Source organism: Grammomys surdaster, unplaced genomic scaffold (genome assembly GCF_004785775.1).
Source record: "Grammomys surdaster isolate TR1022 unplaced genomic scaffold, NIH_TR_1.0 125861, whole genome shotgun sequence".
NCBI classification, from domain to species: Eukaryota; Metazoa; Chordata; class Mammalia; order Rodentia; family Muridae; genus Grammomys; species Grammomys surdaster.
Genome location: NW_021620687.1, coordinates 480,032 through 505,568, shown reverse-complemented (window position 1 = coordinate 505,568; position 25,537 = coordinate 480,032). Strand labels below are relative to the sequence as shown.

At 37.0% G+C, this 25,537-nt stretch overlaps 1 protein-coding gene and 1 pseudogene across 1 annotated transcript in view; one reads left to right on the top strand and one right to left on the bottom strand.

Annotated features, from left to right (window-relative positions):
* Stk31 (serine/threonine kinase 31) overlaps nt 1-25,537 on the bottom strand; it is a 77,291-nt gene that overhangs the window by 30,639 nt on the left and 21,115 nt on the right. The window contains exons 9-14 of the mRNA XM_028790075.1: nt 23,820-23,935; nt 21,065-21,224; nt 20,146-20,268; nt 2,254-2,433; nt 1,683-1,799; nt 1,216-1,335 (exon numbers count right to left, since the gene is read on the bottom strand). Of these exons, the coding sequence (XP_028645908.1) occupies nt 1,216-1,335; nt 1,683-1,799; nt 2,254-2,433; nt 20,146-20,268; nt 21,065-21,224; nt 23,820-23,935 (816 nt within the window). The remainder of the gene's footprint in view (nt 1-1,215; nt 1,336-1,682; nt 1,800-2,253; nt 2,434-20,145; nt 20,269-21,064; nt 21,225-23,819; nt 23,936-25,537) is intronic.
* LOC114640957 lies at nt 10,893-17,603 on the top strand (annotated as a pseudogene).

Below are 25,537 nucleotides of genomic sequence, written 5' to 3'. Positions count from 1 at the left end.
AAATGATTCTTCTCAAAAGTGGTTTGATAATATGTATCAAGTTTCATAATGTTCATTCATTTTAACTTAAAAATTATAAATTGTAAGAATCTGAGAAGATATATATCGAACCTGGTAAAAGGAAGCAGTCATGTTTGAAAGTGACTTCTAGTTTGAGGGGCAAAGTGATGAATCAAAGAAAGGTTTGGCAAAATGAGTCAGAGGTAGGATAAGCCCAACTCTCAAGAGAATGGAGAGGAAAGAGAGTCTGCTTAAGAGAAGGCAGAAAGAGAGAGAGGAGGCCGGGGTTTTTAGTGTTTTACATATAGGTTGCAAAGAGAACAAGCTAGACACAGTTGAAAACAGAATGCACCAGTGAATGAGAAGGAGTCAGAAGAGTAGAATAACTGCCTGAGTTAGTTTGAGGCCACACAGAGTAATTCAGTGAGAAGTTGAGAGAAGCCAGATTAAATCAGTCAGCTTGGAGAGGAATTTGAGCCAAAGCAGATGAGTTGAAAAAGCCAGAGTTCAGAAAGAGCTAGAAAGGGTGAGCTTATTCAGCAGCAAGCCTCCAGGATGACAATTACATCAAGTAAATGAAAGGTAGTTTTAATTATGTATAAAGTTATGTTTAAAGATACATAAAGCATTATCTATATGGTAAAAAAACAGAAGCAACCTCAACATCCAACATGATAAGTTTAAATAACATTATATATTTATGCAAGAATGAAAATCATTCAATAGAACAGTAAAAAATCATTTATCATATGGGAAAATGTTCATAATATACTATAAAGTTATCAAAAATACTGTCATGAGACAATGAAATGCAAAGCATATGTGTGTTTTCATAAATGTGAATGAATGTACCCATTCACAATCTGTATAGCTATCTCTTACACTCAAAAGCATTAAAAACAATATTTTTATTTCTCAAACTTCTGTTTATAGTAAATTTCCTATAGTAAATATGCTACACAGAAAATGATGACAAAGATATTTTAAGTTCGAAAAAAACTCGAATATTCCAAGATTCAGTGAAATGGATATTACCAACAAAATGACCATTCACATTCTACAGTAAAGTCAACTATATACCAGACCACAATGGTATACCATTTTTTCTAGGAGTACTAACTAGCACACTGGATATTAAACTACTTGAGAAAATCCGACAAGTAAAAAACACAAAATATCAATTCATCAAACAAATCAGAGAAGGCAAAATCCAACCTCAACACTGTCGTTATACTTGGATAGCAAGGTGGCAATGAACCTTTCCTCAGAATGGATCTTTTGCAGCACTTGACTGTATGTACTTAAAATAATCTCCTTGTCTATGACACCTTGCTCCTAGATGAAATTATAAACAACAAAATGGTTAAAACAATAAACTCAAAGTGAAAATGTCTTCGATTTTGCTTCATCATATCAAATTATTTCTCAAATCTTTTTCTAGACAGAATACTGGCATCAATGGATGCTCATAGGCAAAATGTTATCCTAATTATACCATGAATTATTTCTGAAGCTCTCTGACAGGATATCAGGACAATCAATATTTTAAATTAACGAATAAGCAATATATAAAACTTCAATACTTTGTTATTTTTAGAAACTGTCTCTCAGCAACAACTTCTAAAATCAAGTCTTATAAAACCAACAAAATCTATTTAATACTACATAGCATCATTACTCACAATGAGAGACAACTCAAGCTCTTTGCAGACACATGACTCAGTCTTCTCTAGAATTTCGTCAATATTACCAATCATGTCTTCTGAAGTCAGTGGTTCATCCAAAGACAGATCAAAAACCTTATTTACAAAAACAAAAACATCAGATTATTTCAATTAAGTAATTCAGTTAGCATTCACTGTACCTGAAGCAGCACATAAAGCTATACCATGGACAAAACAAAACAAAAAAAAAAGAGAAAATTCTGGGAAAAGAACAAGGATACACCCTCATAAATCTTAAATGCAAAAACAAAAAAAGATGCATAAGCATAATATTCTTAGAACTGGCAGTTAAGGCAAGTAACTAATACAAATGAAAAGAGAAAAACGGAAACAAAAGCAAGATGAATTTTTTTATATAATAAAACCAACAATCTAACTCAATGGTGATGAAAAATCCTGACTGCCCAGAATTAACTTTGATAGCTAGAAGCATATAATTTCCATTTTGAACAAGGAAGAAACAGAATTAGAACAAACATACAATCTTTGCTTCCTTCCACAAACATTGCCAATTGGAAGCTCTGCTTACCTTCTGGCTGCTCTGGAACCATGCTACAAGATGCTGCAGAGAATCCTCTGTCTCACTCCTAATACTGGCAAACTCCTCTCTTCTGGTACACTGCCAGTCATAAAACTTTCTAAGTATTTCTTCAGAGTTAGCTCCTTCTTTGGCCTTTCCATACACTGATTCTAAAGAAGCTGCTAAATCCTAAAGACAATGTTAGGATTTAAACATTATGTTATGATTCAAAACATAGAATATCATAATGTTGAATGCCTAATCTTTTAAAAATATATAAATATAACTAAAAGGCAAAGAGAAAAATATCCAAATAAACTAAATTATAAATAAAAAGGGAGACATAACAACAAGCACAGAAATTCAGAGAATCAAAAGAACATACTTTAAAAACTTATACTCCGTCCTTCCAGTCTGCACTGGTGCCCTGAGCAGACCATGAGCATCAGCTCTGCACCCAATCCCCCAAAACCCAGAGGAGGCTGGACTCCCAGGAGCTCTAACACACCCAAGAACATAGGATCACAGGATCTCAGGAGATTGGTCACACCAGGATTTCAGGATCTCAGAGGCAGAGTGACTCCCAGGAGCTCTTACACCCAGGATCACAGGATCACAGGATCGCAGAGGCAGCTGGACTCAGAGAAGTTCTAACATAACCAAGATAACAGGAAAGACAGGCTCCAGTCAAAGATGGTGAATGCAGGTAGCACTAGAGATATTCAGATGGCAAAAGGCAAGACAGGAATATAAGCAAGAGCAACCAAGGTAACCTGCCATCATCAGAACCTAGTTCTCCCACCATAACAAGTCCTGAATACCCCATCACACTGGAAAAGCAGGATTCTGATTTAAAATCACTTCTCATGAGAATGATAGAGGACTTTAAGAAGAACATAAATAACTCCCTTAAAGAAATGCAGAAGAACACAGATAAACAGGTAGAAGACACCCTTAAAGAGGAAACAAAAATCCCTTAAAGAATTACAAGAGAACACAACCAAACAGGTGAAGGAATTGAACAAAACCATCCAAGATCTAAAACTAGAAGTAGAAACAATAAAGAAATCACAAAGGAAGACTACCCTGGAGATAGAAAACCTAAGAAAGAGATCGGGAGTCATAGATGTAGGCATCACCATCAGAATACAAAAGACAGAAGAGAGAATCTCAGGTGCAGAATATACCAGAGAAAACATTGACACAACTGTCAAAGAAAATGTAAAATGCAAAAAGCTCCTAACTCAAAACATCCAAAAAATCCAGGACACAATGAGAAGACCAAACCTAAGGATAATATGTATAGAACAAAGTGAAGATTCCCAACTTAAAGGGCCAGTAAATATCTTCAACAAAATTATAGAAGAGCCGGGCCGTGGTGGCGCACGCCTTTAATCCCAGCACTTGGGAGGCAGAGGCAGGCGGATTTCTGAGTTCGAGGCCAGCCTGGACTACCCTGTGAGTTCCAGGACAGCCAGGGCTACACAGAGAAACCCTGTCTCGAAAAACCAAAAAAAAAAAAAAAAAATTATAGAAGAAACTTCCCTAACCTAAGGAAAGAGATGCCCGTGAACATACAAGAAGCCTACAGAACTGCAAATAGACTAGACCAGAAAAGAAATTCCTCCCATCACATAAAAATCAAAACACCAAATGCACAAAACAAAGAAAGAATATTAAAAGCAGTAAGGGAAAAAGGTCAAGTAACATAAAAAGGCAGACCTATCAGAATTAGGCTTCTCATCAGAGACTATAAAACGCCAGTAGATCCTGGACAGATGTCATACAGACCCTAAGAGAACACAAATGGCAGCCCAGGCTACTATACCCAGCAAAACTCTCAATTACTGTAGATGGAGAAACCAAGATACTCCATGACAAAACCAAATTTATACACTATCTTTCCACAAATCCAACCCTACAAAGGATAATGGAGGGAAAACTCCAACAGAAGGAAGGAAATTATACCCCAGAAAAAGCAAGAAAGCAATCTTGCTTTTTCTAGTTAACTTAAAAGAAGATAGCCACACAAACATAACTCCACCTCTAATAACAGACTGGCTATGTAAACAGGACCCAGAATTTTGCTGCATACAGGAAACACACCTCAGTGACAAAGACATATACTACCTCAGAGTAAAAGGCTGGAAAACAATTATCCAAGCAAATGGTCCCAAGAAACAAGCTGGAGTAGCCATTCTAATATCAAATAAAATTGACTTTCAACCAAAAGTTATTAAAAAAGATAAGGGCACTTCATACTCATCAAAGGAAAAATCAACCAAGATGAACTCTCAATTCTGAACATCTATGCTCCAAACGCAAGGGCACCCACATTCATAAAAGAAACTTTACTAAAGCTCAAAGCACACATTGCACCTCACACAATGACAGTGGGAGAGTTCAACACCCCACTCTCAACAATGGACAGATCAATGGAAACAGAAAATGAACAAAGACACAATGAAACTAAGAGAAGTTATGAACCAAATGGGTTTAACAGATATGTATAGAACACTTTATCCTAAAACAAAAGAATATACCTTCTTCTCAGTATCGCATGGTACTTTCTCCAAGACTGACCATATAACTGGTCACAAAATAGGCTTCAACAGATACAAAAAAATTGAAATAATCCCATGCATCCTATCAGATCACCATGGACAAAGACTGGTCTTCAATAACAACAAAAACAATAGAAAGCCCACATACACATGGAAACTGAACAACACTCAACGATAACTTGATCAGGGAAGACTTTTTAGAATTTAATGGAAATGAAGGCTCGTCATACTAAAACTTATGGGACACAATGAAAGCAGTGCTAAGAGGAAAACTCATAGCTCTAAGTGCCTACAAAAAGAAACTGAAGAGAGCATACACTAACAACTAGACAGCACACCTGAAAGCTCTAGAACAAAAAGAAGCAAATACACCCAAGAAGAGTGGATGGCAGGAAATAATCAAACTCAGGGCTGAAATCAACCAAATAGAAACAAAGAACAATACAAAATATCAACAAAACCAGGAGCTGGTTCTTTGAGAAATAAACAAGATAGATAAACCCTTAACCAGACTAACCAGAGGCCACAGAGACAGAATCCAAATTAATAAACTCAGAACTGAAAAGGGAGACATAACAACAGAAACTGAGGAAATTCAAAACATCATCAGATCCTACTACAAAAGCCTATACTCAACAAAACTGGAAAATCTGGAGGAAATGGACAATTTCCTAGACAGATACCAGGTACCAAAGTTAAATCAGGAGCAGACAAACCATGTAAACAATCCCATAACCCCTAAAAAAAAAAATAGCAGCAGTCATTAAAAGTCCCCCCACCAAAAAGAAAAAAAAAGCCTGGGACTAGATGGTTTTAGTGCAGAATTCTATCAGACCTTCAAAGACCTAATACCAATTCTCTTTAAACTATTCCACAAAAAATAGAAGGAACACTACCCAATTTGTTATATAAAGCCACAATTACGCTCATACCTAAATCACACAAAGACCCAACAAAGAAAGAGAACTTCAGACTAATTTCCCTTATAAATATCAATGCAAAAATACTCAATAAAATTCTCACAAACCAAATCCAAGAACAGATCAAAACAATCATTCATCATGATCAAGTAGGCTTTATCCCAGGAATGCAGGGATGGTTCAATATATGGAAGTCCATCAAAGTAATCCACTATATAAACAAACTCAAAGAAGAAAACCACATGATCATCTCACTAGATGCTGAGAAAGCATTTGACAAAATTCAACACCCTTTCATGGTAAAAGTCTCGGAAAGATCAGGAATCCAAGGCCCATACCTAAACATAGTAAAAAGCAATATACAGCAAACCAGTAGCCAACATCAAACTAAATGAAGAGAAATGTGAAGCAGTCCCACTAAAATCAGGGACAGACAAGGCTGCCCACTCTCTCCCTACCTATTCAATATAGTACTGGAAGTCTTGCCAGAACAACTAGGCAACAAAAGGAGGTCAAAGGGATACAAATAGGAAAGTAAGAAGTCAAAATTTCACTATTTGCAGATGATATGATAGTACACTCAAGTGACCCCAAAACTTCGACCAGAGAACCCCTAAACCTGATAAACAACTTCTGTAAAATGGCTGGATATACAATCAACTCAAACAAATCAGTAGCCTTCCTCTACTCAAAGAATAAACAGGCTGAGAAAGAAATTAGGGAAATGACAGCCTTCACAATAGTCACAAATAATATAAACTACCTTGGTATGAATCTAACCAAGCAAGTGAAAGATCTGTATGACAAGAACTTCAAGTCTCTGAAGAAAGAATCTGAAGAAGATCTCAGAAGATGGAAAGATTTCCCATGCTCATGGATTGGCAGGATTAATATGGTAAAAAATGGCCACCTTGCTGCAAACAATCTACAGATTCAATGAAATCCCCATCAAAATTACAACTCAATTCTTCATAGAATTAGAAAGAGCAAATTCATTTGGAATAGCAAAAAACCCAGGGTAGTGAAAACTATTCACAACAATAAAAGAACTTGTCAGGGAAATACCATCCAGGATCTCAAGCTGTACTACAGAGCAATAGTGATAAAACTGCATGTTATTGGTAGAGAGACAGGCAGGTAGATCAATGGAATAGAATTAAAGACCCAGGAATTAACCTATGGTCACTTGGATCTTTGACATAGAAACTAAAATCATCCAGTGGAAAAAAAAAACAGCATTTTCAACAAATGGTGCTGGTTCAACTGGAGGTCAGCATGTAGAAGAATGCAAATTGATCCATAATTATCTCTTTGTACCAAGCTCAAGTCCAAGTGGATAAAGGACCTCCACATAAAACCAGATACACTGAAACTAATAGAAGAGAAAGTAGGGAAGAGCCTTGAATACATGGGCACAGGGGAAAAGTTCCTGAACAGAACACCAATGGCTTATGCTCTAAGATCAAGAATTGAAAAATGGGACCTCATAAAATTGCAAAGCTTCTGCAAAGCAAAGGACACTGTCAATAGGACAAAATGGCAACCAACAGATTAGGAAAAGATCTTTGCCAATCTTACATCCAATAGAGGGCTCATATCCAATGTATACAAAGAACTCAAGAAAATAGACTCCAGACAACCAAATAACCCTATTAAAAAATGGGGTACAGAGCTAAACAAAGAATTCTCAACTGAGGAAACTTGAATAGCTGAAAAGCACCTAAAGAAATGTTCAACATCCTTAGTCATCAGGGAAATGCAAATCAAAACAAATCTGAGATTTTACTTCATACCAGCCATAATAGCTGAGATCAAAAATGCAGGTGTTAGCAGATGTTGGTGAGGATGTGGGGAAAGAGGAATATTCTTCCATTGTTGGTGGGATTGTAAGCTGGTACAACCACTCTGAAAATCAGTCTGGCAGTTCCTCAGAAAATTGGACATAGTATTACCTGAGGACTCAGCTATACGATTCCTGGCCATATACCCAAAAGTTGTTCCAACACATAACAAGGACACATGCTCCACTGTGTTCACAGCAGCCTTATTTATAATAGCCAGAAGCTGGAAAGAACCCAGATGTCCTTCAACAGAGGAATGGATACAGAAAATGTGGTACATTTTGTACACAAAGTACACAATGGAGTTTTACTCAGCTATTAAAACCAATGAATTCATGAAATTCTTAGGCAAATAGATGGAACTAGAAAATATCATCCTGAGTGAGGTAACCCAATCACAAAAGAACACACATGGTATGCACTCACTGATAAGCCTAAAAGCTCACAATACCAAGATACAACTTACAGACCACGTGAAGCTCAAGAAGAAGGACGACCAAAGTGTGGGTGCTTCAGTCTTTCTTAGGAGTAACAAAATACTCACAGGAGCAAATATAGAGACAAAGTGTGGAGCAGACTGGAGGAGGGATCCTCTGGAGACTGCCTCACCTGGGGACCCATCCCATGTGCCGTCACCAAATACAGACACTGTTGTGGATGCCAGAAAGTGCATGCTGATAGAAGCTGATATAGCTGTCTCCTGAGAGGTTTGCCAGAGCCTGACAAATACAGAGGCGGATGCTCACAGCTAACCATTGAATGATCACGGGGTCCCCAATGGAGGAGTTAGACAGAAGACTGAAGGAGCTAAAAGGGCTGGCGGCCCCATAGGAAGAACGACAATACCAAGCAACCAGAGCTCCCAGGGTCTAAACCTCCAGCCTGGAAACACAAATGGAGGAACCCATGGCTCCAGCTGTATATGTAGTTGAGGATGGCCTTCTCAGGCATCAGTAGGAGAGGAGGGCCTTGGTCCTGGGAAGGCTGGATGCCCCAGTGTGGGGGAATTCGAGGGCAGGGAGGCAGGAATGGGTAGATGGATAGGGGCACATCCTCATAGAAGTAGCAGGAGGGGGGATGGGATAAGGGGTATGGGGAGAGAATCGGGAAAGTGGATAATATCTGAAAGGTAAATAAATAAAATATCCAATTAAAAAAAAAACAGAAAATGTAACTGGCTATTGCAGTTGAGCATTTGAGACTTTTTGTCAACAATTTAATATTATCCATATTTCTGGGATTCCTTATAATCCTCAAGGACAAGGTATTGTGGACAGGGTCCATGGAACTTTAAAACAATATCTTCATAAAATAAAGGGGGAGGTATATCCCTGTACACCACAACGCTATTTAAAATATGTTCTTTTTATTTTAAATTTTTTAAAAAAAAATGGAACCAAGGAACTTTCTGTTGAATGTCTATGGCATCCTACAACTAGGCATACTTATGCACAGGTGAAAAGGAGGGATCCACTTACTGGCATATAGCATGCTCCCGATCAGTTATCTAAGATGGGGAAGAGGGCATGTTTGTGTTTTTTTCTGCAGGACGCTGAAGGAGTATGGTGGCTGCCAGAGCGACAGTGAGACATGCTGATGCTGGGACAAAGAATGATGCTGACCTGTGAGCTTGCTGAGTACCCTGACAATGCTGACTGGGAAGCTGTATTGGACATAAGTTCCCTACTCACCATTGCTTACCTATACCCCTGATGGAACAAGCTGCCTTGCCTTAAGTTTTTAGACCTTGTGGGACAGAGAATCAAAAAAAAAAAGTTACAATGACTCTTGTAGTTTTCTTAAATGTGACCAGTTATTTGAACTCAATCATGTACTGATCTAGAAATCAATCCAATATTGGAAATAATAGTCTTCATTTGAAAGGCTGGATCTGGACATTTTCAGAGACATACTTGGAATGTTAGCAAGAGATAAAGTTGGGACAGGATCTGGATTTCAAACAAGTGTTAGTGAATGTGTTAAGGCTCTTTTAATTGTCAAGTTAAAATTACTTTTGTTTACTGTAAAGTATTTATTGTAAGCTGCATTGATTATACACTTTCTAACTGTGTTAGTTTGTTGAAACCTGGCATGTCTGTTACGGGGATCTATCAACCAGCTTTTGTCTTATTGCCCTGAGTATTACAGAACCTTGGTTTTCTGAAAAAACTTGTAAGTACTGGAAGAAGTGAGTCAGGCTTTAAGCAGAAGCAAGAGGATAGTGGGCTTGATTATTGCTGGTATAACAGCTTTAACTACATTAATTGACAGTACCACTGCTTCTGCTAGTGCAATGATGGCACAAAGCTTGTGGGAGTGACCAACCAATATCTATGACTAAAGGCTCACTCGATGAGATGGAACTCAAACCTGACACAGCTTGTATGACCAAGCACCTGAGACCAGATGTCCCTGGGACCTTGGATAAAACCAAATACTAATGTTCTTTTTTTTTTTTAACAGAGCAATAAAATGACTCCTAATGATTCTACTACACTCATAGATCAGTGCCTTGCTCAACCACCATCAGAGCAGCTTCTTCCTGAAGCAGAGAGGAATAAATACAGAGACCCACAGCCAGACAGTATGAAGGGAATCAGAGACCTTAGAACAGTCAGCCCTAAATGTAATGTCTCCATCAAATTCTTCCCCTCAGGGAAGCAGGAACCCTGCAGAAGAGAAGGCAGAAAGGGTCTAAGAGTCAGATGGGATAGGCGGACATCAAGAGACACAAGACACTCTAAACCAATAGGACTGACAGACATGCGAACACACAGAGACTGAGGGAGCATGTATAAGGCCTGCACAGGTCTGAACCAGATGGGGTCCTAGGGCTGAATGGAAGTAGACACATGTCCCCCCATCCCTAAGCCAGAAGCTATTTGTAATTGGTAGCTGCTTGCAAATGAAAATTTAGTTTTCTTTAGACAATCTCACTGGGGAACCAATCAACTTTTAAGGATAAGCTACATGCACAACAGTAGATGCCAACAGAAGAGGAACTCAACAGCATTTCTGGAAGTTCCTTGTCTCAGAATGCTGTGTCAGGGCTTTTTCTTATCAAATAATTATTTTATTTATGTTTTTTCTTTTATCTTTTTATCCTACTGGTCCATTGAGTATTTATTGACTTCTATTTTAAAGAGTTTTTATAGGATTCCTAAGTGTATGAATGAGTGGGTCTCTGTGTCTTGTGCCGGTTTTTTTTTTTTTTTGTCTGTTTGGTTATTCTGTTCTATTCCAATGTTTTAGTTTTTGCTTTGTCTTCTTTTATTTTTATTATTTTATCATCCCTTAGAAGCATGTTCTTAGAAAGAAACGGGATGGATCCAGATGGGAGGGAAGGTAGGAAGGAATTAGGAAGAGTAGAGGGATGAGAAATTGTAATCGGGATATATTATGTGAGAAAAATATATATTTTCTTTTTTTTTTCGGTTCTTTCAAGACAAGGTTTCTCTGTGTAGCCCTGGTTGTCCTGGAACTCACTCTGTAGATCAGGCTGGCCTCAAACTCAGAAATCCGCCTGCCTCTGCCTCCCAAGTGCTGGGATTAAAGGCGTGCACCACCACCGCCCAGCAAAACATATATTTTCAATAAAAGGAAAATGAAATTTATAAATAAAAGCTATTATAGAGCTATTAAAACAAAACTAGGAAGTAACTGCTTTTGACTATATTATTTAATTAATCATAAATTGGAAGAAATATATTCTTAGATTTTTAACTGAGTGAAAATGTCTCTTCCATGACTTTAAGTATACAGTTAAAGTGTTTGTTCTGATATGGAAATTTCCAAAACATTTGTAAGTAAAAACAAAACACCATAGAAGCAGGAGGAGGGGGAAGAGATAGGGGAATTGGGGGGGTGGGGGTGGGAAGTGAAAAAAGGAATAACATTTGAAATAAAAATAAAATATCCAACTTTTAAAAATGAAAACTACAAAAAAAAACACAACAAAATGTGCAAATAATTCCAAGTAAGTAAAAATAATAAAAATGTAAGTACCTAAAAGAACTAGAAGAGAACCAGAACTCAGCCAACAATCTGCTGGCTTTTTCTAGGAGTCAAACTCTAAAAATGCTAACAAGAACAAAAGAAGAGTGTAGTAAATTTTTATCACAAAATCCTAAGAACCACCCCCCAGAAAGACAGAAAATAGTCAGTGCTTAGTATCACATTAATGATCAGTTATGTAAGTGGGAGATAGACTGTACTCCAGCATCTAATGGTTTCAAGATGAGAACTTTATGTGCCTACTCTTCCTTTCATAGTATAGAAAAGGAATAGCACCAGAAGGAAGGAGCTGATGGATCATATGCGGACGTGTATGTGGAGCTTACAGTCACATGGGAACATGAAATCTTCAGGACAAGTAAAAAGAATGACATGTGAGTAACAGAGGCACTTTCTAGTTTAGTCGGCATCATAGTACCAGAATGCATACCTCCATAAATTCCCATAGACGCACTTTCTAAAACTAAGTTTAAATAAACACAGTGAAAGAAAATTGGACAGGGAGAAGTATTTATCAAGTATTCCTTAGAGTTAGACATGAAACTTCAGACTAAAATGATTCAGATTAAATCAAACTCTTAACTTGTTTTAATGCAGTTTAGGAACAAAATCAGTCATTTCTAAGTTTCCATATGGGAAAAACGATCACAGAAGAACAAAAACTAGGCTGATGACAATAGTTATAAAAATAAAAAGACAATAGGTTATTATTATCAAGATTCTAAAGGAAAAAGAGCTTTCAGGGCTAGTACTTCATAAAGAGCAAAACAATTTTTTACATGAGAAACTGAAATAAGATCCCCTAAAGCATTTAATACCTATAAAGCTTATTCCAAAAAGACCTCTTTAAAAGCTTTCTTACAGAAAATTTCCACATATGCAAGACAAAAAAATGCCAAACAAATTATGAAACACAAAATAGAAAACTATTTTATTTAACTGTATTAACTGTATTGTTTAACTGTAACATATAATACACAGAATAACCAGTGACTGAAGTCCCAGACAATGGTGGCTGGCTGTTCTGCTGGTGATTGTAGGGAAAGAAATAAAGACACAATGGGAAGATATCAATAAAAATAAAAACAGTGACGAAAACTTGACAAAGCTACAAAACTAAGACCACAGAAATGAGTTCTAATCAAACAGTAATTATAAACATATGGTCAATTAAGCTACCAATTAAAAGACAAATGTATGTTTGACTCTAAAAAGTTGATACATTAGTGTGTTAGCTATAAGACAACTCAAAAAGTGGATATAGAGCTGGATGTGGTAGTATATTCTTGGAATATCCCAAGTTCAAGCCCAGACTAAGCTCCATAACAACAATATGTTCCAACATACCAACCTTGCCACACACACACACACAAAAGGTCCCTGGATAAAAGCTTTGTTGAGTTAACTTTTTTAAAGTTTTAGGGGTCTTTTTAACACGTTTGTTTAAAAAGAAGAATTATTTTTTTTTGAATTTTTTTATTGGATGTTTTATTTACATTTCATATGTTGTCCCCTTACCCCATCCCCCACCCACCCAGGAACCCCCAATCCCCTCACACCTCCTCCTTCTTCTTTGTGGATGTAACCTCTATCTACCCCCCCACTCCCACCTCCCCACCCTCAAAACTCCCACCCCCTGGGGCGTCCAGCCTTCATGAGGTCAAGGATCTCATCTTCCACCTGTGCCCAGCAGGGCCCTCCACTCTTATATATTCAGCTAAGGCCCTGGATCCCTCCATAAGTGCTCCCAGGCTGGTGGTTTAGACCCTGGGAGCTGTGGTTGGTTGGTATTGTTGCTCTCCTCATGGGGCCACAAATCCTTTCAGCTCCTTCAGTCTTCACTCTAACTCCTCCATTGAGAACCCCATGATCACTTCAATGGCTAGTTGTGAGCATCTGCCTCTGAATATGTCAGACTCTTGAAGACCTCTGAGGAGACATCCATATCAGGCTCTTATCAGCATGCACTTCCTGACTTCCACATCAGCATCTACCTTTGGTGACTGCACATGGGATGGATACTCAGGTGGAAAGGTCTTCAGACGGCCCCTCCTTCAGTTTTTGTCCCTCGCTTTGTCTCCATATTTGCTCCCTTGAGTATTTTGTTGCTCCTTCTAAGAAGGACCGAATCACCCCCACTTGGTCTTCATTCTTTATGGACTTCATGTGGCCTGTGAGTTGCATCTTGGGCATTTTAAGGTTCTGGGCTAATATCCAATAATCAGTGAGTGAATACCATGTGTGTTCTTTTGTGATTGGCTTACCTCACTCAGTATGATAATTTCTAGTTCCATCCATTTACCTAGGAACCTCTCAAATTCATTGTTTTTAATAGCTGAGTAATACTCCATTGTGTAAATATACCACATTTTTTGAATCCATTCCTCAGTTGAAGGACATCTGGGTTCTTTCCAGCTCCTGGCTATTATAAATAAGGCTGCTATGAACATAGTTGAGCATATGTCCTTATTATATGTTCGAGCACCTTCTGGGTATATGCCTAGGAGTGGTATAGCTGGATCCTCGGGTAATGCTATGTCCAATTTTCTGAGGAACCGCCACACTGATTTCCAAAGTGGTTGCACCATCTTGCAGTCCCACCAACAATGGAGGAGTGTTCCTCTTTCTCCACACCCTCGCCAGCATCTACTATCACCTGAGTTTTTAATCTTAGCCATTCTGACTGGTGTGAGATGGAATCTCAGGGTTGTTTTGATTTGCATTTCCCTGACGACTAAGGATGCCGAGCATTTCTTTAGGTGCTTCTCGGCCATTGGAGTTTCTTCTGTTGAAAATTCTTTGTTAAGCTCTATACCCCTGATTATCTCACTAGATGCTGAGAAAGCATTTGACAAAATTCAACATCCCTTCATGATAAAAGTCTTGGAAAGATCAGGAATTCAAGGCCCCTACCTAAACATAGTAAAAGCAATTTACAGCAAACCAGTAGCCAACATCAAGCTAAATGGAGAGAAACTTGAAGCAATCCCACTAAGATCAGGGACTAGACAAGGCTGCCCACTCTCCCCCTACCTATTCAATATAGTACTGGAAGTCTTAGCCAGAGCAATTAGACAACAAAAAGAAGTCAAAGGGATACAAATAGGAAAGGAAGAAGTCAAAATATCGCTATTTGCAGATGATATGATAGTATACTTAAGTGACCCCCAAACTTCCACCAGAGAACTCCTAAACCTGATAAACAACTTCAGCAAAGTGGCTGGTTATAAAATCAACTCAAACAAATCAGTAGCCTTCCTCTACATGAAAGATAAACAGACTGAAAAAGAAATTAGGGAAATGACACCCTTCACAATAGTTGCAAATAATATAAAATACCTTGGTGTGAATCTAACCAAGCAAGTGAAAGACCTGTATGACAAGAACTTCAAGTCTCTGAAGAAAGAAATTGAAGAAGATCTCAGAAGATGGAAAGATCTCCCATGCTCATGGATTGGCAGGATTAATATAATAAAAATGGCCATCTTGCCAAAAGCAATCTACAGATTCAATGCAATCCCCATTAAAATCCCAACTCAATTCTTCACAGAGTTAGAAAAGGAAATTCTCAAATTCATATGGAATAACAAAAAACCTAGGATAGCGAAAACTATTCTCAACAATAAAAGAACTTCGGGAGGAATCACCATCCCTGACCTCAAGCTGTACTACAGAGCAATAGTGATAAAAACTACCTGGTATTGGTACAGAGACAGGCAGGAAGATCAATGGAATAGAATTGAAGACCCAGAAATGAACCCACACTCCTATGGTCACTTGATCTTTGACAAAGGAGCTAAAACTGTCCAGTGGAAAAAGGACAGCATTTTCAACAAATGGTGCTGGTTCAACTGGAGGACAACATGTAGAAGAATGAAAATTGATCCATTCTTATCCCCTTGTACAAAGCTCAAATCTAAGTGGATAAAGGACCTCCACATAAAACCAGATACACTGAAACTAATAGAAGAGAAGGTGGGGAAAAGCCTCGAATACTTGGGCACAGGGGAAAAGTTCCTGAACAGAACTCCAATGGCATATGCTCTAAGATCGAGAATTGACAAATGGGACTTCATAAAATTGCAAAGTTTCTGTAAGGCAAAGAATTATTTTTTAAAAAGAAAAGATTTAAGGTTTATATATATAATACTAACAAAAATAAAACTAGGAAGAGAATGTTTAAATAAAACTAAAATTTTATCCCAAAATACAAAAGTGAAAAAAGTCATGTTATAGAGTGATTAAAAAGAAAATAATTTGAAGTATATTATATCTATGAGTACAATAATCTCAAACTCTGAAATACTGAAGTATTTTGAGCTAAATAAACCTAAGACAGATGTCAAATAGAAAAAAAAAAAACTTTAAAAATGATGCACTAATCAAACCAAATACTAAGCCTAGATAAAGATTAGAACTTGGGTATACACAGTCATCTCATTCGAGGACCAACTGCATATGTAATGGCAGTCCCCTAAGATTAAAAACTCCAGCTACTTCATGATGATGCCACAGTCTCATGACACAGTACTGACACATCTCTGGTGGAATTTCTCTGAGAAGACCTATTGTGCTTCCAATTAGGTAAGAGTGAAAATGAAAAAAACTGTTACCTAAGCTTATAGTTTAAAGAAAATACTTTTATACAAATATACAGTGTTTGTTTTAAATATTACGAGTCAAAAGTATTACTATCTTATGAATTACTATCCTCTCCTTTTATTTTTTAAACAGTAAATGCTTTCTGTTTAGAACAGTTAACTATAAAACCACCTCAGAGACTACTCAGAGAGGAGTCAGTCCTTCAGAAGGTGGCACTGTTAGCAAAGATGATAAACAGTCCTATGCCTTTTGTTATCTAAATGAAGACCTTCCTGGGAGACAAGATAGGGAAGTGGAAGACAGTGGTATTCACAATTAAGATTCTGTATATATCTAGGATATTGTGTATTTATCAGTTTGCAATAAAAATCATTTAGGCTAAAATTAAAGTAAAAATCTAATAGAATAGTTAAAGTATTTTATAATAAACCTATATAAAATAATATAAAGTTTTATTTTAAAATAATAGGAATAGTTAAAAATAAAAATCTAATTTAAAAAAGTTTATAAACTTAAGCTCAGAGAAAATACTTTTTACAGTTGCACGATGTGTCTATGTTTTAAAATATTACCAGAATCAAAAATTTAAAATGAAAAGGTTAAATAAGATAATTTATTGAACAAAACTTTGCATACATTTCGTATAACCTATACAGCACATATAAAATGTTCACAACACCTAGAGTAACGTACTGGAAGTGTTCTAGACCTTCACAGTCACCTTTTCAAAGTTTAGGTAAACGGGTCACACTATATGCACAGTAGTCAGTACAGTAGAATGGATGCATTTTAGTCCAGGAATAGTATGTCAATAAAACTTGGTTCTTTGGGGGGAAAAACATGATTGGCAAATTTTCAGTCAAATTATCAAATTGTCCAAAAGAGAGAAGATTCAAATTAATAAAATCAGATATGAAAAGGGAGACATTAAAAGAAGAGACACACAGGAAATTCAACAAATCACAAGGACATATTTTAAAAATCTGTATTCCACAAGCTGTAAAACCTAAAAGATATAGATGCATTTCTTGGTATATAAAAACTGCCAAAATTAAATCAAGATGAAAATAATTGATTTAAACAGATCCATTCCATATCCCCTAATGAAACAGAAGCATAATTAAAAATCTCCCAATGTATTGGGAGCTCCTTTGCTAGCAAAAACGGAGGCCACCACTGCTGGCCAAGCAGTCCATGAAAAGCTGGGGCTGTGTGAGATTCACATGCACTTATGCCAGCGTTCTTCAGCCAGGGTGTGAGGAATTTCAAGGCACACCCTAGTCCGAGAATGTTCAGAGGTACAGCCCAAGCTCTGGGCCCACTATGCTTTTGGCCAAGAAAGGAATGTGTCTCTGAACAATCTGAGTGCTGATGAGGGAACCAGAGCCCTGGAGAATGTGCTCAGTGGCAAATCCTGAAGTGTCTCCACTGAGGACTGTGAGCAAGAGCACCAGAACCTACTGGACTGAAGACCGTGTAGCCGAATGTATTCTTTGGTCCTTATAAAGCTTATGATGTACAGTGTTTGTAAAAAAAAAAAAAAAAGTCTTCCAATTAAAAAAGTCAACTAGACCTTCAAAATACATATACATACATATACATACTAATACACCCTATGAACATAGATGCAAAAACTATCAATAAAATACAAACCAAATTCAAGAATGCATCAAAAACACTTCATTACCTACTATGATCAGGAAGATCTCATTCCAGAGATGCAGGGATGATACAAAATACATAAATCAATACACATAATCCATCACAAAAACAAACTAAAAGGCAAAAACTACATGATCATCACATTAGATACAAAAAAGGCCTTTAACAAAATTCAACACCCATCCATGATAAAACTCCTGGACAGACAGACCAGGGATACAAGGGACATACATCAACATGATAAAGGTGATTTACAGCAAGCAAACAGCCAAGCTCAACCTAATTAGAAAGAAACTCAAAACATTTTCACTAATATCAGCAATAAGACAAGGATGCCAACTCTTTCTATACCTATTCAATATAGTACTTGAAGTATTAGCTAAACCAATAGGACAACTAAAGGAAATCAAGGGGATACAAATAGGAAACAAAGAAGTCAAACTATCCTCGTTAGCATATGATATGATTTTACACATAAAAACCCTAAAGACTGAACAAGGAAACATTTACAACTTATAAACACTTTCAGCAAAGTAGCAGAATACAAAATTAACACACAAAACTCCGTAGATACTAGCAAGAGTGTCAAGGAAGAGGATCACTTCTTTACTGCAGATGAGAGTGCACACTAGTATAAACCACTATGAAAAAAAGTATGAAGGTTTCTTAGAAGGATAAAATAGATCTACTATACAATCTAACTATACACCTCTTAGGCACACACCCAAAGAACTCTATATCTTATCAGAGAAATGGTTGCTCAGCCATGCTCATTGATGCTCTATTCATAATAGCCAAAAATTGGTAATAGCCCAAATGTCAATCAATTAATGAATAGACAAGGCAACTATAGTTCATTTATACAATGGAACATTATTAAACTGTTCAAAAATTAAATTATGAAATTTGCAGATAAATGTACGAAGCTAGAAACAATCATCCTTTGTGCTATTACCCAGACCCAGAAACACAAGCACTGCATGTTTTATGTTTGGATGTTAACTTTTGAGCTTTAGATATTCCATTTAGAGTATCAACAGAGGTAGCTCCTTGGTGACAAAAGGGGAGAAGGGGATCTTCCAAGAAAGATGATTTAGAATACAGTGTTATAAAGGAATAAAGAGTTTAATGGAGTCACCATGTAAAGGGAAAGGCAATGCCCCAACTAGATATTATTATACCAAAAAAAAAAAAAACTAATACCAGAAATGAGCTACATCTTGCCGTCATTGACCAAAGGTGTCCACAGACCCCACAAACATTACAAGTTATTTCCAATGTTTTGGTTGCCCTCCACAACATGATGAAGACTCGATTGCTAAAGGCACTACTTACGTATGTGTTCAAACATGGAGAAATCAAGCTGGTGCCCAACTAGAAGCTTCACCACTATTAACTAGCATTCATGATCATAGAAGGTGTTATACACGACAAGAGAAGAAAATAAACCCTGTAACTTACAACAGCAACCTGCCTGCAAGATATACTGTTACAACAATGACATAAATATTATGGGAATAATCAACTATCTTTTAGTTGGATTTAAGAACCACCCGGTAAGTGAAACTTACAGCTGACACTATTTAACTAATGAAGCCAAGAACCAGAAACTAGAAAGAACATTACCCTGGCGGAAACCCAGTACTATTCTGCCTGCTAAATAAACATAACTATAAAGCAACTCCTAACTGCAAAGAAGAGGAAGACAATGCCCAGGACAAAGGGCCAGAAAATATCTTCAACAAAATCATAGAAGAAAATTTCCATAACCTAAAGAAAGAGATGGTTATAAATGTACAAGAAGCCAAGAGGGAAAGTACAGACTTTCTAGAATTCAATGAAAATGAAGGCATAATGTACCCAAACTTATGGGACGCAATGAAAGCAGTGCTAAGAGGAAAAATCACAGCACTTAGTGCCTTCATAAAGAAAACTGGAGAGCTCTCATACTAGCAACGTCACAGCACATCTGAAAGCTCTACAACAAATAGAGGCAAACACACCCAAGATGGGTACACATCAGGAAATAGTCAAACTCAGGGCTGAAATCAATTAAAAAACAGAACAATACAAAAAAATCAACAAAACCAAGAGCTGTAGTGGGAGAGGATGTGCCTAATCCTGCAGAGACTTGATATGGGGGGGGGGGGAGGAACCCATTGGGTGGGCCCACCATCTCAAAAGCAAAGGGGAGGGGAGAAGGGGAGGGATTTTGTGAGAGGGGACTATGAGGGAGGCAGTATTTGGGATGTAAATAAATAAATTTTTTAAAATACATATGTATATCTTAATTCCAACCTGCAATGTTTTTAAGCGTTTATCAAGTGGCAACTCATCTACTTCCAGAATGAAAACATCTACAGCCATGAACAGCTTCTGTTGCACTTCATTTCTTTCGGCAATCAAAATATTACCTTCATTCTGAAGAAAAGAAAATTTCACACATTCACCTATATGGACAATAGTGATTTCTAAAACTTAATACTACAATAAAATATAACATTTAAGTTCAACAATCCTGCTAAGCTCATTTTTTGCTACTATTTTTACCATGGGGAACTTGTTCCTTTAAAAAAAAAAAAGTATACAATTCCTAGGTAGACATCAGTCTTCATGCTACTCCTCCCTTCACATAAACTACCTCCCAACACTGTGGAAGTATAATAATATATATGATAATAATATAGTATATAGTCAGTATATAATAATGTGTCAGATTCTGATACTGTAGTAACATAAAACATACTACTCAGATGAAAATGGAAGGTCCATGTTAGCAGGTTTAGAAGTCACCCTAGTTAAAATCTCATATGAGGCCCTCAAAAGCCAGTATTTCTGTTGAGTCCTCCATGGGTTTAGCTTCTTAGAGCCCTGAAGGATGTACCCAGTTGTAAGAGTTCTCACTGGGTGTTTTAGTCTTCCTAATAAAGATACAAAAGGAATATTTATAGTAAATAATACTGACTATTAACATGGTTGAAACATTTTATCAGATTTCCAAGGGAATTCAAATATTAAATATGCACACAGAACGGGAAAATATTTTTAAACAATGTATCCAGTTGCCAATTACCTAGTCTAACTTTCTCTTAAGCTAAACACTCATTTTATGTAAATAAAGTGTCACTACAGTATCAGACTCTCTGCTTTCTTAAAAGATTCAACAGATTTAAAAACAACAACAACAAAAACATAAAAGAGAAAATTTTTAACCTACCTCATTAGGACAAGTTTGGATCTTCTCCTGAGCAACATTATATTCAGCCCAAATTTTCTCTAATTCATTCAAAGATGATAGAGTAGTAAACGACCCTTCATCCAACACTTGCATAGCATCTGAAAGGTCATTTCCGAAGCGAATACTGATGTTAATATGCCTATTTAAAAACACGGGGGAAAAAAGGAAAACATCAAGAAATTGAAAAGTTTGTATGAGAGAAATTCATTTAAAACATCTTAAAGTTACTATTTACAACACTGGCCTATGACTACTATAGTGGTTTGAATATGCTTGGCCCAAGGAGTGGCACTATTAGGGGATACAGCCTTGTTAGGTAGGTGTGGCCTTGTTGAAGGAAGTGTGTCACTGTGGGGGTGAGCTTTGATACTCTCCTCCTAACTGCCTGGAAGGCAGTCTTATGTCTGCTCGACTTCAGACATAATGTAGACCTCCTCCTGTGCCATCTTACTTGGACAATGCCATGTGTCCCATCATGATGACAATGCACTGAACCTCCTAACCTGTAAGCCAGCCCCAACTCAATGTCCCTTATAAGAGTTTCCTTGGTCATAGTGTCTCTTCATAGCAATAAAAACTGTACCTAAGACAACTAGGTACCGTTTAAAACTTTACAGAAAACCATGTGTAAATATAATGCAAAGTTCTAATTAAAAATTGTAGAGAACTAAAGGAATGACTCAGTGATTAAGAGGCTTGCTATTGCAAAAGTTTCCAGTTTCAGTTTCCAGCACCCACATGGCAGGTCATGCCATCATTACTATCTGTAATGCCAGTTTTGAGGGATGTAATACCATCTAGCCTCCACAAGATCCAGCCATGCATATGGTGCACATGCATACAAGCAGGCAAAATATTCATACACATAAAAAAATAAATAGATTTTTTAAAATGTGGAACAAATAATTCTATACATATTTTTAAATAAAATATTGCCATTAGCCAGACATAGTGGTACACACCTTTAATCTGAGCAACTCAGGAAGCAGAGGTCAGCAGATCTCTGTAAGCCTGAGGCCTTCCTGGTCTACACAGTGATAGTGAGACTGTGTCTCAAAACAAAAACAACAAAAGACAATGCTGTATTCCCCAGCTTGGCCACAGAATATCTTCCTGCCCAAGCATCTTTCTGCCTCAGCCTCCAATAAACCTGTACCTACTGACACATGCTACCATATCTAACAGAAAGAAATCAATTTTTTTTGTATAGAAAGGTGACTTCCAAAATCTGCAAAATTTAAAATGTCAAAAGGTCCTTTAGTTTCTGATCTACAACAAAATTTGTAAATACTTCTCTAAACATGTTAGACATAGCCACTCTTGTTTAACCATAGCCATAGGCAAAGTTCTTCCACTAAGTATACGCTGAGTTGTTGAGAGTTTTTGTTTTTAATCTATAAACAAAGCACTCAGAGAGGTCAGGTAATAAAACTAACAAGTTTTACCAATTTTTTTTCTAGTTTCCAACTAGACTGCCACCATTCTAAGACCATTTTTTCTCAAAAATGAATTAAAATATAGTGTCATTTTGGCTCAAGTCTGGTTCATAGCTTTACAAATGCAGCCAGTCACCTGATTTTTAGTATTGTATCAATAGTTAATAACTCTGAGGGACCAAATTACCCAATTCTTAAAAGACTTAAAGACCACATGTTATGTGAGAGATTTATTCTGGAGAATATAGATTTCCACTGGGGGAAAGAAACCAAGATGCAATATATGCATTCATGACAACATCAAAGTATGGTGAAAATGAATCACTGGTTTTATGTCCAGCATACAGCAGAAACACAAAATACCAAATACCATCAAATACCAAATGTTCTAATATAGACTTTTGAAAACTACTGAATAAATGTTGTAGAAGACTTTCTAATTAGTTCCTTTTCTTTCATTTATAAGTAACATATTTCTCTAGATAGAATTAATAAAGAAATTCATATTAATAAAACCTTCAGTTCCAGTAAACTAAAAAAAAAAATAGTACAATTACAATTACAATTACAATTAGATACAATTAGATACAATTAGATACAATTAGATATGCTGGTTCCTCATCAAACCACCACTTAGAAAACGGAATGTGTGTATGTTTTGGGAGGGGGGTTCTAAGGTTCTAATTTCACTCTCAGAGATGAACTTAGGACACTATGGCTTTAAGTGAGGACAGAAAACTGATCAAAAGTTTCTATGAAATTAATTTTAGGTTTAGAACTTTCTCTTTGAAGTCATAAAAATCCCAAGATTAAACCTCAAAAGCAAAAACCGTATATACAAATAAAATTTAAACAAAGCACCAACTAATTAGCAATTTTTACATTATTATTTACAAAAATAAATATTATTGAAGGAAGGGTCTGAATAGATCAGTTGGGAAAGTGCTTGCCACAAAAGCATGGAAACCCAACTTGGATCCTCAGAATCCAACACTGAAAGGCTGGGTCTGCAGTGTGTTCATTGTAATCCCAGTGGGAAGGAAGGGAAGAGCAGTGCATTCCCGGATCTAGGAGGGCAAACACAATAGCCTACCTGGTGAGTTCAGGGTAGTGAGGTTTAGAAAAACAAAAGGTAGAAAGCACTTGAGGAGTGATACTGGAAGCTGTCCTCTGACCTCCACACATGTGCCCACACACATGTATGCACAAAAACACACATAAATATCCACATAGAAACATTCTTTGAAGCTGAAATTTTTGCTCAGTGGTAAATTACACATAATTTTACTTTAAAGTACCTAATTTCTTTCAATAGTTCTACTTTAGCTGCCAGATTCTTCAGCCTGGATCCTACACACGTCTTCAGAGTGCTTTCTAAATGCTTAGTCAGATCCATAGTAGCTGTTTTCTCTTGCTGAAACATTAAAAAAAAAAAAAAAACTATCTTAGTGAAAACCAACTAGGACACCATATTTCTAGCATTCAAATAACTTTTCAGTTAGACTCAAATGTTAAGAGTTAAAAACAATGTTAGTGTTAGAACTGAATTGAACTGTGGGATATCTAACTAGTACCAGGTCTGGGATCCTAGCTTAAGGAGATAAATTTTAAATACTCCATAAAACAATATGGGAAATGTGATATAAATAATATTATGCAATTACTGCTTACTTTACTTTGAACTATATACTATGGTTATAGTTTGACTGGCTTTAGCTTGGAGAGGGCCGGGATCCAACCCAGGACACCTGTGCATAGATGTAGTTCTTTGGAGGAAGTGGTGGAAGAGGAGGTAGTGAAGAAGGAGGTGGTGGAGGAAGACGCAGTAGAGGTGGTCGAAGTAGCAGTGGTAGTAGTGATGGAGGTGGTGGTAACTCTGGCTGGCCTAGAGCTCACTATGTACATCAAGCTGATTTCAAACTCACAGAGATCTACCTGTCTCTGTATCCTGGTACTGAGATTAAAAATGCATGTGCCACCACACTCAACTCTAGCTTCTTAAATGTCTGCTTATATTACAATAGATATATTCTTTTTTGTAGCCTTGGCTGGCCTGGAAATTGCTATGTAGAAACAGGTTGTGCTCAGATTCACTGAGATCTGCTTTAGCTACTCCAGTGCTGGAATATTCCTTTTTTTTTTTTTTTGCTTTTCGAGACAGGGATTCTCTGTGTAGCCTTGGCTGTCCTGGAACTCCCTCTGTTGACCAGGCTAGCCTCAAACTCAGAGATCTGCCTGCCTCTGCCTCCCCAGTGCTAGGATTAAAGGCATGCACCATAAATTCCCTGCAAGATACATTCTTAAAAATATGAAATACTATTGATGGGGCTTATTTTGAACAGAAGACTGAAGAAACAAAAACTGTCAAAATATTAATGAGCAATATGTGGATTAATTATGAATCTTTTCTGGAATGTTTTGAGATATTTCCAAAATTTAGAAGTTTAAAGGGTTGGAACATTGACTTAAGTCAGTAAAATGCTTGCCAAAAAAGCATGAAGATCTGGGTTAGGTCCCCACCACCACATTAAAAAGCTAAGCACAGCAGTGGCACACATCTGTAACCTAGCACTGGAGAGGAAGAAACAGGAGGGTCTTTGGGGCTTACTGTCCAGTCAGTCCAGCCAAATCAGCATGCTCCAGGTTCAGTGAAAGACCTGTCTCAAAACTAAGGTGAAAATGAGGAAAACATCTGACATCAACTCTAGTCTCTGCACACACTATCACACACATGTGCATGCACCTGCACACATGCATACACACAATCAATATACACACAAAAAGTTAAAGAACATAAGGAAAATATAAATGAGAAAATAATTAAATTTCCAACAGTCAATGAAATACAAACATAGCTTGAAATGCAAGAAAACAGTTTTCTCTTTGCATAGGTATCAAATGAGAACAGATAGAGACAGAATGACAATAACAACTAAGAGCACTTGTTGCAGAGTATTTGATCACACTGTGAACTCAGAGATTGCATTATTTACTGAAAAAACCTGTTTCTAGTTGT